Source organism: Podarcis liolepis, assembly GCF_965112155.1.
Source record: "Podarcis liolepis genome assembly, chromosome: 15".
NCBI lineage: Eukaryota > Metazoa > Chordata > Lepidosauria > Squamata > Lacertidae > Podarcis > Podarcis liolepis.
Genome location: NC_139566.1, coordinates 19047854 through 19060158, shown reverse-complemented (window position 1 = coordinate 19060158; position 12305 = coordinate 19047854). Strand labels below are relative to the sequence as shown.

The window sequence follows — 12305 nt, the reverse complement described above, 5'->3', positions numbered from 1 at the left end:
GATTAACACTGGATGGAACCCGTATTCACACGTTTAAAGCACTTTAAACAGTCATGGCTTCCCTCAAAGAATTCTGGGAGTAGTAGGTTGTCAAAGGTACTGTGCGTTGTTAAGAGACCACCATTCCCCTACCAGAGTTCCCATGGAAGAGGGATCGATTGGTTAAACCACTCCGGGAACTGTAGCTCTGGGAAGGGAATCTGTGTCTCCTAACACCCAGCACCCATAAAAAAAACCTACAACGTCCATGATTATTTGTGGGGAGCCAGCAGGACTGTTTATAGTGGTATTGTGGGGCTTTAACTGTATGATGTGAATGGGACCGATGTTGGGACTTTTGGTGTGATGTAGCAGTGCTGTTTCTTCACCTTCAAGCAAAATTGAGCCATGCACTGTTTTATTTTTAATACCCATTTACCTAACCTCCTAGAGCAGGTTTTGACCAGACCCAGCGGAGGTCTGTTCCCTTTGCAAAAGGGATTCACTGGATACAACCCCCTGATTCTCTCTGTGTTTTTGCCACCTTACTCTTCCAGCTGCCGATTCTTTACAAGAAAAAAATTAAGCAGCCAGCCTCCACGACACAAAGTGCGCAAATGAGCTTAGGCTAGAGCAGGGGTCAGCAACCTTTTTCAGCCATGGGCCGGTCCACCGTCCCTCAGACCATGTGGTGGGCCAGACTATATTAGGGGGGGGGGGAATGAATTCCCATGCCCCACAAATAACCCAGAGGTGCATTTTAAATAAAAGCACACATTCTACACATGTAAAAACATGCTGATTCCCAGACCATCTGAGGGCCAGATTGAGAAGGCGAATGGGCCACATCCGGCCCATGGGCCTTAGGTTGCCTACCCCTGGGCCAGAGGGTGCTGTTGACGCAGCAAGTTTCTAATGTGGGACAGCAGCGAGATGGGATCCAGCAGGAACTGGGCTCTAAGAATTTCAGCGAGCAGAAGACCACCACCACAATTCCCTTTGCTATCGTCCCACTTTCATTTTGATTTCCTCTTTGGCTTCCCTCTGTGACTGGCCATTTCTGGCCATTTCTCTGCAATTTCTACCAACGGTCCTTTCTTGCTTTCTCCATCCTCCCGGTGCTTCCTTTTCTTCTTCTTTTTCTTCTTGTTGGGTTTCTCCTCCTCTTGTTCTTCCCAGGGATCCTCATCTACTGTCACTTCCAAGCTCTCATGAATCGCAGCCTCGCCTTCTCGTTCTTTGCGTTTCTTGGCTTTCTTTTGCTGTGGGCTGCTGCCATTCAAGGCAGCCTCAGTTGCCTCCTGCTTTCCTCCCTTTTGCTGGACGTAGCGAGCCAAGAAAGCTTTTTCCTGTTCCTCCAGCCGTGCCAGCTTTGCTGTCATGGTTAAGCCATGCCGAGCCCCTCTGGAGAGAGCACAGAACAGACATTGGGAATGTCAGTAGCAACTCCAGCCACCAAAACATTCTTAAGATTCTGAACTTTGCTCATGACTTCTCCAGGTTCTCCAACTGGTAGACATGGGCCAAATCTGGCTTGTGGAAAAGTGTCACTTAATCCACCAGTGGCCAGTGTAAGAAAATAGGAGAAGAGTTTCACCTGCCCCCATGCACTTAATACCACCCACTGCACATCTAGCTGCAGAGAGGCCTTAATCTGAACTACAACTCCCATCAGCAAAGGGAGGGGGGAAGAAGAGGGTGTAGTAAAAAATATCTGAAGGCCACAGGGTTGGCAAAGGCTGTTCTAAACACGTTATTTATTTCATAATATTTATATACCACTTGACAGTAAAAACAAAACCTCAAAGTGATTTACAAACAGAATAAAACAATAAAATTATCAGTAGAGCCAGCCATTTAAAACATGCAAATCTGTTAGCTGAGAACAGATTAAAACACATGTAAACATTCTACGTATCTAGGTAGGCTAGTCTAAACAAATGTGGTTTTAGCTGGCGCCAGAAAGAGTATAGCGAAAGCACCCACCTGGTGTCAATAGGAAAAGAGTTCCAAAGTGTAGGTGCTGCCACACTAAAAAAACCTGATTTCTTACAAACGCAGAATGGGCATTAACATGAGACCTGTAATTCTGCCAGTTCCGCAGATCAAAGTGGTGGTCAAGTGGGCATATATGAGATATGACGATCTCACAGGTAAACTGGCCCAAGTTGTTAAAACTCAACCCTCCCCATAAAATTGGGGGCGCATCAGCTAACTCTCATACCATACTCACTTATGGGCTGTTCTTCCTCCACAGGCCTGGACCAGCTCTTCATCAGTCAACCTGGGAAAGAGAAAAGCTTGTGTTAAGGAGTGACCAGCCTGCAGCTAAGGAGAATACACACACAGCCCCTCAAGGCAAAAAAAAGGGGGGTGGGAAGTGTGGTTAGACCTCTTTGCCAACCAAGTGGATCTAGGCCAACCCAACCCAATCTCAACCCCTGGTTACCTCCTGGCTGTAGATAGGTCCAGTTGCTCATCTTCATCCTCTTTGTCGCTGTCTGAAGAGGAGACGACATATACAGGCTCTTCTCCACCAGATGTCAATGTAGCTGCCTGGAAGTGGGGCATAGATGGGTCAGAGGTGGCCAAAAATGTATCTTTACTCACTGTTAAGCCACATTCTGAATGGAAATGGCCCTTCCATAGGAGATCCCTTTAAACTGGGAGTGTCTGAGCCCAAAACTTCCTGCATGCAGCTCAGGGGCTCTTCCAGTGAGCTACAAACCATTCCAAACACGCCAAGCCCCACCATCAACACCACAAGTCTGAATCTTTAACATCTCACTACCTTCACAAAGCGCCCATAGACCAAGTTCTTCTCCCCATGCGCTTTACGGGGCTTTTTATTCGTTATCACTCCATCTTGCTCAGATACCTTTTTCACTTTGACACCATCCTAGAGGGGAGGAAGAAGAGAGGAGCAGCTGTATTCAGAGCTTAAAGCCTGAAAAAGAACAATCACCACATGCTGTTGGGAATAGGCAGTGTGAGGAGGCACCTCTCTTTGGGGCAGGGGGGCAACTCAGAAACCAGGGGCGGCAGCAGTGGCTGACCAGAGGACAGGGAAGAGGAGGAGAGGGGAGAGGAGGCTGATCAAAAAAGGGCGAGAGGCTGCCAGCTCTGCAGGCAAGGGGTGACATAACTGGGCTCCTGAGGCCCACAGGGGTGATGCAGAAAGAATGTAGTTGGTCAAGGGAGCAGTGGACTCAAAAAAGTTGAAAACCTCTGACCTACTGTATAAGTTTCCACACCATGACAAAACCCTGGGCCTTCCAACAATGCCAAAGCCCAAAGTTGTATGTCCTCTTTACCTGCCCAGTCTCCACAGCAATGTTAGCAGCAGATGAATTGAAGAGGTGGTCCCACCAATGGAAAGTGAATTGCTCAGCTGGGTTGTGGCCCACCTGTGTTGGAATGAAACAGAAGTTATGAGCTGTAGACTCTCCCAAAGTAGTGACAGCCACTTTTGCCCACAACTTCGCAGGGCCCCAAAGGCTGCCAACACCATATCCCAAACCAAAGAGACGATTACACAGTAGCCCACTGCCTCCCTTTTATGACTCCCTCTCCTGCATTTTGAAGCTATCTGTGTTTTTTAAAATTTTATTCTTGTTTTGGCCAGGAATTCTACACCTATAGACACTTCTCAACCGATTTTAGCTAAAACGAAATATATTCTATGATCAAGCTCCTTATTTAAATCAGTCAAGTGTCCGTTGCCTCTGATGAAGAGTACTTCATACCCATAATATGTTAATCAACAGGGAGCACTTTTAAAGACCTTTTTTCCAGCTCCTTCCTTCTCCACTGAACTTGCTGATCAAAGATTCAGCCTCCCTAATCTTTTCTAAACCCACAGGCTCAAGACTTTCCTTACCCCAGCTGAGTCACACTTGACTTTGACCTTTATGGCTTCAGAGATCCCATTTTCTCGCTTCCCAAGTCCTTTGCCTAAAATAAAGTTTGCGAAGAATGGAGTCACAGTTAGGAGAAAGAACAAACAGGAGGCAGAGTTCTTTGCAGCCAATGAGTTCCAAATATCATTCCAAAAAAGCAAGCAGCTAGAACACTGATTAGTATTTAACTGGCACATGGGGTCTGACCATAACGAGAGCTGAGTGCATGCCATAACACTACACACACAGAAAAAGAATATGATACTGGACCGACAAAAGCTTTAAGGTCTTTAGATAAGCACTTTCCTGCTTCTCACCCTGCTAGTGTGTGTGAAGTTGAAACACAGATTTTGACTAGTATTTCTCCGCATCCCACCCCATCCTTTTGCCCCATGCTGTGATGAATCTAATGTTGCTCCAGTTCTATACATATACATTAATGGGGGGGGGCCCTGAATGTATCCAAAAGATCCCCATGAACAAGCCCCACCCACTTACCTTTCTTCCAGCCATGCTTCTTCAGTTGCTTCTCTGCAAATTTCAGTCCTTTGCTTTTATTCTCCTGAGCAGTGTCATTCATGATAGAAGCTGGATAGACACATATGGAACATAAAGAAGCTGCGAAATAAAAGAGTGGCAGACCTGTGCCTAGAAACACGGCACAAAAGGAAGTCTGAATGAGCCCTGACTGGCTGTCCCTCTCCAGGATTTTAGGCAGGGAGTCCTACCCCAGCCCTACTGGGCATGCCAGGGATTGAGCCTTCTGCATGCAAGGCAGATACTGTGCTACTGAGCTACAGCCTTTCCCCAGAAGAAAAAGAAAAATTACAGCCCTCACGGTTCTGAATAAAGGACTGATTTAAATAGAAGCCGAGGAAGCTGCCTTATACTGAATCAGACTCTTAGACCAGCTACCCCAGTATTACCTACACTGACTGGCAGCTGCTCTCCAGGATTTCAGGCAGGGAATTCCCCCCAGTCCTGCCTGGAGCAGCCAACTTGGGACCTTCTGCACGCAAACCAGTTGCTCTACCATAGCCCTACACAAGAAAGAGAATTACTTAGCTCTCAACAACCTTAACCCTGCGGAAGGAAACTCAAACGCTCTCACCAGCGACCCTCCACTCTGCCCAAAGGTGGAATAGCCTCGGACTGCACTCCCGCATCTCTCCAGCAACCCCCGCCCACAATAAAAAGCACCCAGCTCACCACTCCTCCAGAAAACGAAAAAGCTCCAGTTGCGGATCACTCGGAATTGCGGCGCTTCACTTTTGATGCAGACACGTGATCAACACGGGCGCGGCCATCTTGACCGGAAGTAAGATCCTTCCCCACCCACGCCCTGGCTGCAAAGGATTGTGGGTGAATTGAAGAGAGGGGACCAAAGGGACCAGCGAGTAGGGTTAAAGCTGCTTGTTTAGGGGCCGTATTGTATTTAGCGCTGGGTTGCTGCGCGTTTAAAGGGTTTTTTAAATAAATGATTTTTGCTAGTGGCTTTTCTCTGATTGGCATTATTAAAAGCTTTATCGCTGTTAGACAGCAGCCCAACCTCTGCAACTATACACCTGTCGGGGGACAGTTGCAAACACAAGCGTTGCTTTTTAACACCTTTATTTTTTATTGTTTCATGAAATCTATATACACCTTGATTGCAAGGGGGAGCCTCAAAGCAGTTTGCAAGAGGAACAAAACAACAAAATTATCAGTAACAACAGCTGTTTAAAAGATTCAGAAAAGAGTAATGAAATCAACAATGAGCTTAAAACATATATCAACATTATTCATACCTGGATAGGCTGGCATTAACAACAATTTTAGCAGGCACCAAAAAAAGTGTAGGCAGGGAGTTCCAAAGTGTGTGTCCTGCCACACTAAAAGTTCGATTTACAAATGTGGAGTGAGTGTTACGAAATGAGTATTTTGCTATAATCTAAGGGTGTAATTAAATGTGTTTATATCACTCCCGTGGGCTTAGCTCAGTTTGGCTTAATACACAGAAGCGCCTTCTTTATTGCTAAATATATTCAAATATTATGGAGCAACAGTTAATGGAATAAGCTAACCTGGTGACCCGGTAGGATGGCTTTGAGAGGATTAGGCCCAATTCCTGGAGGAGGCGATAGCTATGTTCTTCCTCCACTATTGCAAGCTGTATGCTGCTGAATGCTGCAAAAGTTTTCTTGCACCCAGGTACTGCTTGCTGGCATCTCAAGAGGCCTCTGCTTGGTCACTCTGAGAACAGGATGCTGGATGAGGTGGACCAATGGCCTGATCCAGCAGCGCTTTGCTTATGAACTTACAAATGTCATGGTGATTCTAATCAATCAGACTGGGTAGAATTTTGGATATGAGTTTCTCGTCTTACTTTAGGATTGGGACAACAGGGAGAGGGGAATGTTCAGCCACAACAGGGGAAGGCTGCCAATGGAAGACAAAGAAGGTCATTCATTTACTCAAGTCTAATTTATTAATATCATTCATTTCTATAAACTTTTTAAGAACTGTACCACATGCTCCATACATTTCCTTGAGCTCGGAAATTCAAGTGGCCATAAACCAAAAAAGCTAATTGTTGCATGGAATCCATCTGGAAGATGATGATGTGTCACGGGCACACTGTTGTCCTCTAACCGCTTCTTGTACAACAGCCCATCATCCCGGAGAATATCATACTCGCAGGTTAGAAGGAAAGTCTCCGGGAGCTGGCGGATTATGTCATCCTCTGCGTGAAGGGGGGAAAACTTTGTCTCACCAGCTCTTTTAACTTGTTCATAAAGTTCTTTTGAAAATGGGACAGGAGCATTAGGGACATAGCCCCTGGCCTTAAATTCTTCTGGAATGTAATCAGCACTGACCCATTTTTTGTACTTCTCCCTCAAATCAGAAGGGATATGGGCACCTTTTACAACTAGGTCCACATTGATCTCCTTCCCAGTGAGATGTGTCAAACCAAGTTTGATAGCTCGTTTTCTGTACAAGAGAGGAACTGATTGGTTTTGCTGATAGGATGGCAAATCAAAGTCCCCTGATTGTAGAAATGGGTAGATCAGGACCTGAGCTCGCACTCTTGGGAGGTCCTCTCTGGTCACCAGTTCTTGACAAATAGCTGTTGCAAATGTGCCTCCGCTACTCTCCCCAACAATGGCAATGCAGTTGGGGTCCACTCCGTATTCCTCTGCATTCTTCAGAAAGTGTATTGTAGCAGTTAAACAGTCCAGTACAGGGACTGGATAGGGATGCTCAGGAGCTAAACGAAATCTAAAGAGAAAACAAGATATCGCCCACAATCAACACCATACACTTCATGGAAAAAGACCATTTTCTGTAATGGCATACTGCAAGTGCTGAGAATCTTTTTCACCCCTGGGGCCACATTCCTTTCCATGCAACCTTGTGGGGGGCACATGCCAGCTACAGGTGGACCTGAGGCAAAAATGGAAAGCAAATGCAAACTTTCCCTTTGGATGAATAGGCGGTTTCATTACAACACACCTTTCTCTACCCTCCAGCTCCTTCCTTCTTGCATACCCCCCTCATTTCTCCGATGAAAGAGGCATTCTATTCCATAATGATAATAAATTAGTTATACCCCACCCATCTGACTGGGTTGCCCCCGCCACTCCGGGCAGCTTCTAACATATATAACAAGGTAATAAAGCATTAAACATTAAAACACTTCCCTATATAGGGCTGCCTTCAGATGCCGTATCTCTTATCTCTTTGGCTCAGGGGTTGCATAATTCCAAACACTCCCAACATTTCTCAATGAAAATAGGGACATCCTGAAGAAAAGTGGGACATTCTGGGATCAAATCAGAAACCAGGATGGCTTCTGAAAATCTGGGACAGTCACTGCAAATAGGGGCACCTGGAGGGTCTATTCTTGTTTTCCTCTGTCCATTAGCAGGTTCCGGTAGCATCCTGTGCATCAGTGAAGTTATAATCCCACTACTAGGTATCTACCTGTCCTCCATCCACAGCTCACCTGAGCAGGTTGGCAAGACTCCTAGCAATTGCTAATAGCAATGGATACTAGTCACAAGGATGATGTGCTACCACCACTATCAGAGGCAGTAATGCTTCTGAATACCAGTTGCTGGAAACTGGACCTGGGGAGAGAGCTCTTCTCAGGTCCTGCTTGCGCGTTTCCCATTTGGGCATCTGGTTTGCCACTGTGAGAACATGATGCTGGACTAGATGAGTCCCCTTTGGCCTGATCCAGCAGATTTCTTACTATGTTCAAAGTCAAAGGGATTTGAGCTAGAAATCTAAATACAAAAATGAACACCCATTCTAAATGTTGGCAAAATCACTATGTTTACAACTTTATAAAGCTGGATGGCATTTCACCCACTGAACTTGAGTCCCAACAAGACAGAAGTACTGTTTCTGGGGGACAGGGGCTGGGTGGGTGTGGGGGACTCCCTGGTCCTGAGTGGGGCAACTGTGCCCCTAAAGGACCAGGTGGGCAGCCTGGGAGTCATTCTGGACTCACAGGTGTCCATGGGGACACAGGTCAGGTCTGTGTCCAGGGAAGCTGTCTACCAACTCCATCTAGTAGGCTGGCTGAGACCCTGCCTGCCTGCACATTGTCTCACCAGGGTGGTACATGCTCTGGTCATCTCTGGCTTTGACTATTGCAATGCGCTGGATGTGGGGCTACTTTTGAAGGTGACTTGGAAAGTACAACTAATCCAGAATGTAGCAGTTAGACTGGTGACTTGGAGCAGCCGTCGGGAGCATATAACTATGGTCCTAAAAGAACTACATTGGCTACCAGTACATTTCAGAGTACAAATCAAAGTGTTGGTGCTGACCTTTAAAGCCCTAAATGGCTTCAGCTCTGTATACATGAAGGAGCATCTCCACCCCCATCATCCCGCCAGGACATAAGAGATCCAGCTTTGAGGGCCTTCTGGATGTTCCCTTACTGCTAGATGTAAAGCTATAGGGAACCAAGCAGATGGCTTGGTTAGTGGTGTCCGCCCCATGGAACACCCTCCTCAGATCCTCCAAGTGAGTCTATTTTCTAGGGACAGTCCCGGATTTACAGAAGCTGTCCCAGTTTCTGATTTGATCCTGGAATGGCCCACTTTTCCTTATGATGTCCCAATTTTAATCCGATAAATGTTGAAGAGTATGGTAAGACATCAGCATTTTCATCGGAGAAACATTGGGTGCTATGGTAGGAGGTCCCTATTTTCATCTGAGAATTGTTGCTGGGTATGTCAGATGTCAAGGAGATGAGTAACTATGTAACCTTTAGAAGATATTTGAAGGCAGACCTGTTAAGGAAAGCTTTTTAATGTGCAATGTTTTATTACGTTTTTATATATGTTGGAAGCCACCCAGAGCGGCTGGGTGGGGTACAAATAAATAAAATAAAATAAAATAAAATAAAATAAAATAAAATAAAATAATTCCTCTGGGATCAGGTCTTAGAAAAGGTTAGAAGCTGAGGGGCATTACACGGCTACCAAGAGAGTGAAACCACTTACCCAACACTCACAACCACTGAATCACTTTGGTTGGCCATGAAACGGCAGATCTTTTCAGAGGCTCCTGAAAGAAAGCAAAAGCCCCCCCAAACCTCCATTACAATTTTTCCTGGTCAAGAACACTGATATCATTGTGAGCTGAAGTCTGTGTCAGTCCTACTAAAAGTAAATCTGTTGAAATCAAGAGATCTGCTTATTTATTTATTTTTATGTCATAAAATGTAGATGCCACTTGATTAGAGAAAACAACAACTTTTAATAGAGCTCAGTTGGGAAAAACTCAGTTGAACTCTTTGTAAATCACTAGCTAAAAACCATTCTGTGGGTTTTACTCTCTCCTGATCAGTAACAGAACAAGCAGTGTCACTGGGTAAAAAACAAAACAAAACTTCCACCCACATTTCTGGGCTTCTTTCCAGTTATTTCTGATCATCTCTGGAAGCCATTTCATAAAAGTCCTTTGCGGCATGAAGCAGATAACATCTTCTTTGACATTTTAAGGATATTTCATTGAGTGTGATACAGAACTGGTCACCTTTGTAACAGGGGGCCTCTCAGCCCCATTTTCTTACCACACGATGACATCCTACATTAATCTTAAACTGTCAACAGCAGCAGTATGAAGCACCCCACCTCTATGTAGCAAACATTTTGGGAGCTTTACATTAAAGTACCGCCCCAAATTCTCCACAAACCATTTGGTAAACCTTTGTGAGACTGTTTCAAAGAACTTACGGAAGCTTCCAGTGAGTCCAGCGCCTCCATGAAGATAGATGATTCCTCTCCTGTTCCCAGCAGCTGGTGTCTTGGGCCAGTACACCCTCACAGGCACCCCATCAAAAACCAGGTCCTTACTGATCAACTTTGAGTCCTTCCCTGTTAGTATGGCATTGAACGCAATCCTCCAGATCATGTATCTATGGCAAATGCCCAGTTTTTCCAGAAACAATCCCTGTTTAAATCAAAACATTCAGCATACATATATGTACATAAGAATGTAAAAAGAGCCTGTTGGACCTGGCCAATGGCCCATCTAGTCCAGCAGCCTGTTCTCACATTACCTGTGGGAAACCTTCAAGCAGGATCTGTGCACAGGAGCCCTCTCCCAGCAAAAGGTATTCAGAAGCATTGGTGCCTGTAGCTTTAGAAGCAGGGTATAGGCATGTAGACTAGCAGCCACCCAAAACCTCCTCCTCACCGAATTTATCTATTCCTCTTTGGAAGCTATTCAACTTTGTTTGATGTATTACAGTATTTTAATATTTTTTTGGAAGCCGCCCAGAGTGGCTGGGGAAGCCCAGCCAGATGGGCAGGGTATAAATAAATTATTATTATTATTATTATCATCTTGGTAGCCATCACTGCCCCCTGTGAAAGAGACTTCCATAGTTTGAATATGTTTGGTGTCAAGAAGTCCTTTCTTCTATCTGTCCTGAATCTTCCAACATTCAGCTTCATTGGATCTCCACAAGTTCTAGTGTCATGAGAGAAGGAGAAAAGCTTTTCTCTATCCACTTTCTCCACGCCATCCATAATTTTACAGACCTCCATCATGTTGCCAGTTGCTTGCCTTTTCTCTGAACTAAAAAATCCTGAACATTGTAGCCTTATTGATAAGGAGGGTGGGTCACTCCATCCCTTCGATTGTGATATATTCAAAACAAACTTACCAGTCCAAGTGTATATTCCATTGCAAAACTGAAAACTCGTAATTTTATGCCCTGGCTGATTCCTGGAGGAATGTGGGTCCTTTTAAAATGATAATAGACTCCCCATGCAAACAGCAAGGAATGAATGAATGAAAATGTATATAATATCAGCATCCACAGAGTTCCACCAAATGCCATTTCCCTTACACTCAGAAGTGCAGATGTAGGGACTTCGCCTGAGCCGATGCTTTTGTAAGGACTTTGTCTGGGACAATGCTAATTGTATGAGACTAGTTTCTTCATGTGCAAGAGAGCATCCTCGGCCAACCCACATAGCTTTCAATTGAGAAAATATTTTATTAACCTGTTCAGATTGCAGTCTAGCCTAGATTACTGACTGCTGCGGTTGTTCCTCACACAGGGTGTGGCTGTAGCTTCCCACTCCTCCTCCAGAGAGAAGAGGTGCATGGGATTTCCATAGACTCTGAAGGCCAAGCAGATCAGGCCAAGCACCCTTCTCTTATGATAGGCACCACCCTTGCAACACATCATTTTTATGATGCTTCCTCTCCCACACAAAATACTTCAGCATCTTTCATCCCCCATGAATTGGGCAGCTCAGGTGATCAGGGATGGCACATCTATGCAGGTGTGGCCATGGGCGCAGATGCGGAGGAAGGGGCTGCGGTGGGGGCAGACCGGCCGGGTGTCAAGACTGAGGGGGGTGACAAAACGGCACAAAGGCGCAAAAAGTATTCCGCCTCGGCGCTTTCCCCCGCCTTCCCACTCGCCCGCCCGCCCCTCGCGCCTTGTCTAGTCCTTCCTCTCCCTCCTGCGCCCGCCCAGTACGCAGTTCCTACCAGACTCCCCTGCTTTTGCTTTCACGGTGCATCCGCGTGCATGAAAGGGAAAGCAGCCCAGGCCTTGCATCTTGTTTCCTTTTATAGACAGGCAGGTGTCGGGCGGCAGACTAGCCTTGCAAACGGAGAGGAGCTTTCTGCAAACCTCGGGGGACTTTCCATACATCCACACACCCTCCCTCGGGGGCGAAGTTGCCGGCCTCGTTGCCTTAAGGGTTAAAGCTAGAGAGTGCGAGCTGCTAGAGAGAGAGATGCTGGATACTGACTTGGGAAAGGGGGCGCGGCCTCAGAAGAACAGCTGACCCGTCCCCTCTGCCGTCGGATGCAGCGACGAGTCGGGTGAGTGCAAAGCACTTTGGGTTGCAGCAAGCTTTGGGTGTGTGGGTGTGTTTGGGTGTTTGTGCAATGCAATGCAATACC

At 46.0% G+C, this 12305-nt stretch overlaps 2 protein-coding genes across 7 annotated transcripts; both read right to left on the bottom strand.

Moving 5' to 3' along the window:
- Positions 1 to 380: 380 nt before the first annotated feature.
- On the bottom strand, positions 381 to 5315 carry GPATCH4 (G-patch domain containing 4). Of its 3 annotated transcripts, none has more exons than XM_083478377.1 (8): positions 5088 to 5315; positions 4377 to 4526; positions 3860 to 3933; positions 3294 to 3386; positions 2771 to 2878; positions 2429 to 2535; positions 2213 to 2263; positions 381 to 1383 (listed from the first exon to the last, which is right to left on the bottom strand). In XM_083478377.1, exons 2-8 carry the CDS (start codon positions 4456 to 4458, stop codon positions 996 to 998), a joined length of 903 nt encoding a protein of 300 aa, XP_083334503.1. In that variant the 5' UTR covers positions 4459 to 4526; positions 5088 to 5315; the 3' UTR covers positions 381 to 995. The 3 variants fall into 3 exon arrangements, with proteins under 3 accessions (XP_083334503.1, XP_083334502.1, XP_083334501.1); XM_083478376.1 differs by having other exon boundaries at positions 4377 to 4496; XM_083478375.1 differs by having other exon boundaries at positions 4377 to 4466; positions 5088 to 5302.
- A 157-nt stretch (positions 5316 to 5472) lies between these two features.
- On the bottom strand, positions 5473 to 12148 carry LOC310694781 (arylacetamide deacetylase-like 4; the record flags this gene model as incomplete). Of its 4 annotated transcripts, none has more annotated exons than XM_083478343.1 (5): positions 11886 to 12148; positions 10112 to 10328; positions 9377 to 9440; positions 6370 to 7136; positions 5473 to 6337 (listed from the first exon to the last, which is right to left on the bottom strand). In XM_083478343.1, exons 2-5 carry the CDS (start codon positions 10287 to 10289, stop codon positions 6324 to 6326), a joined length of 1023 nt encoding a protein of 340 aa, XP_083334469.1. In that variant the 5' UTR covers positions 10290 to 10328; positions 11886 to 12148. The 4 variants fall into 4 exon arrangements, with proteins under 4 accessions (XP_083334469.1, XP_083334467.1, XP_083334466.1 ...); XM_083478341.1 differs by having other exon boundaries at positions 5473 to 6330; positions 6363 to 7136; positions 11047 to 12143; XM_083478340.1 differs by having other exon boundaries at positions 11047 to 12143.
- Positions 12149 to 12305: the final 157 nt, after the last annotated feature.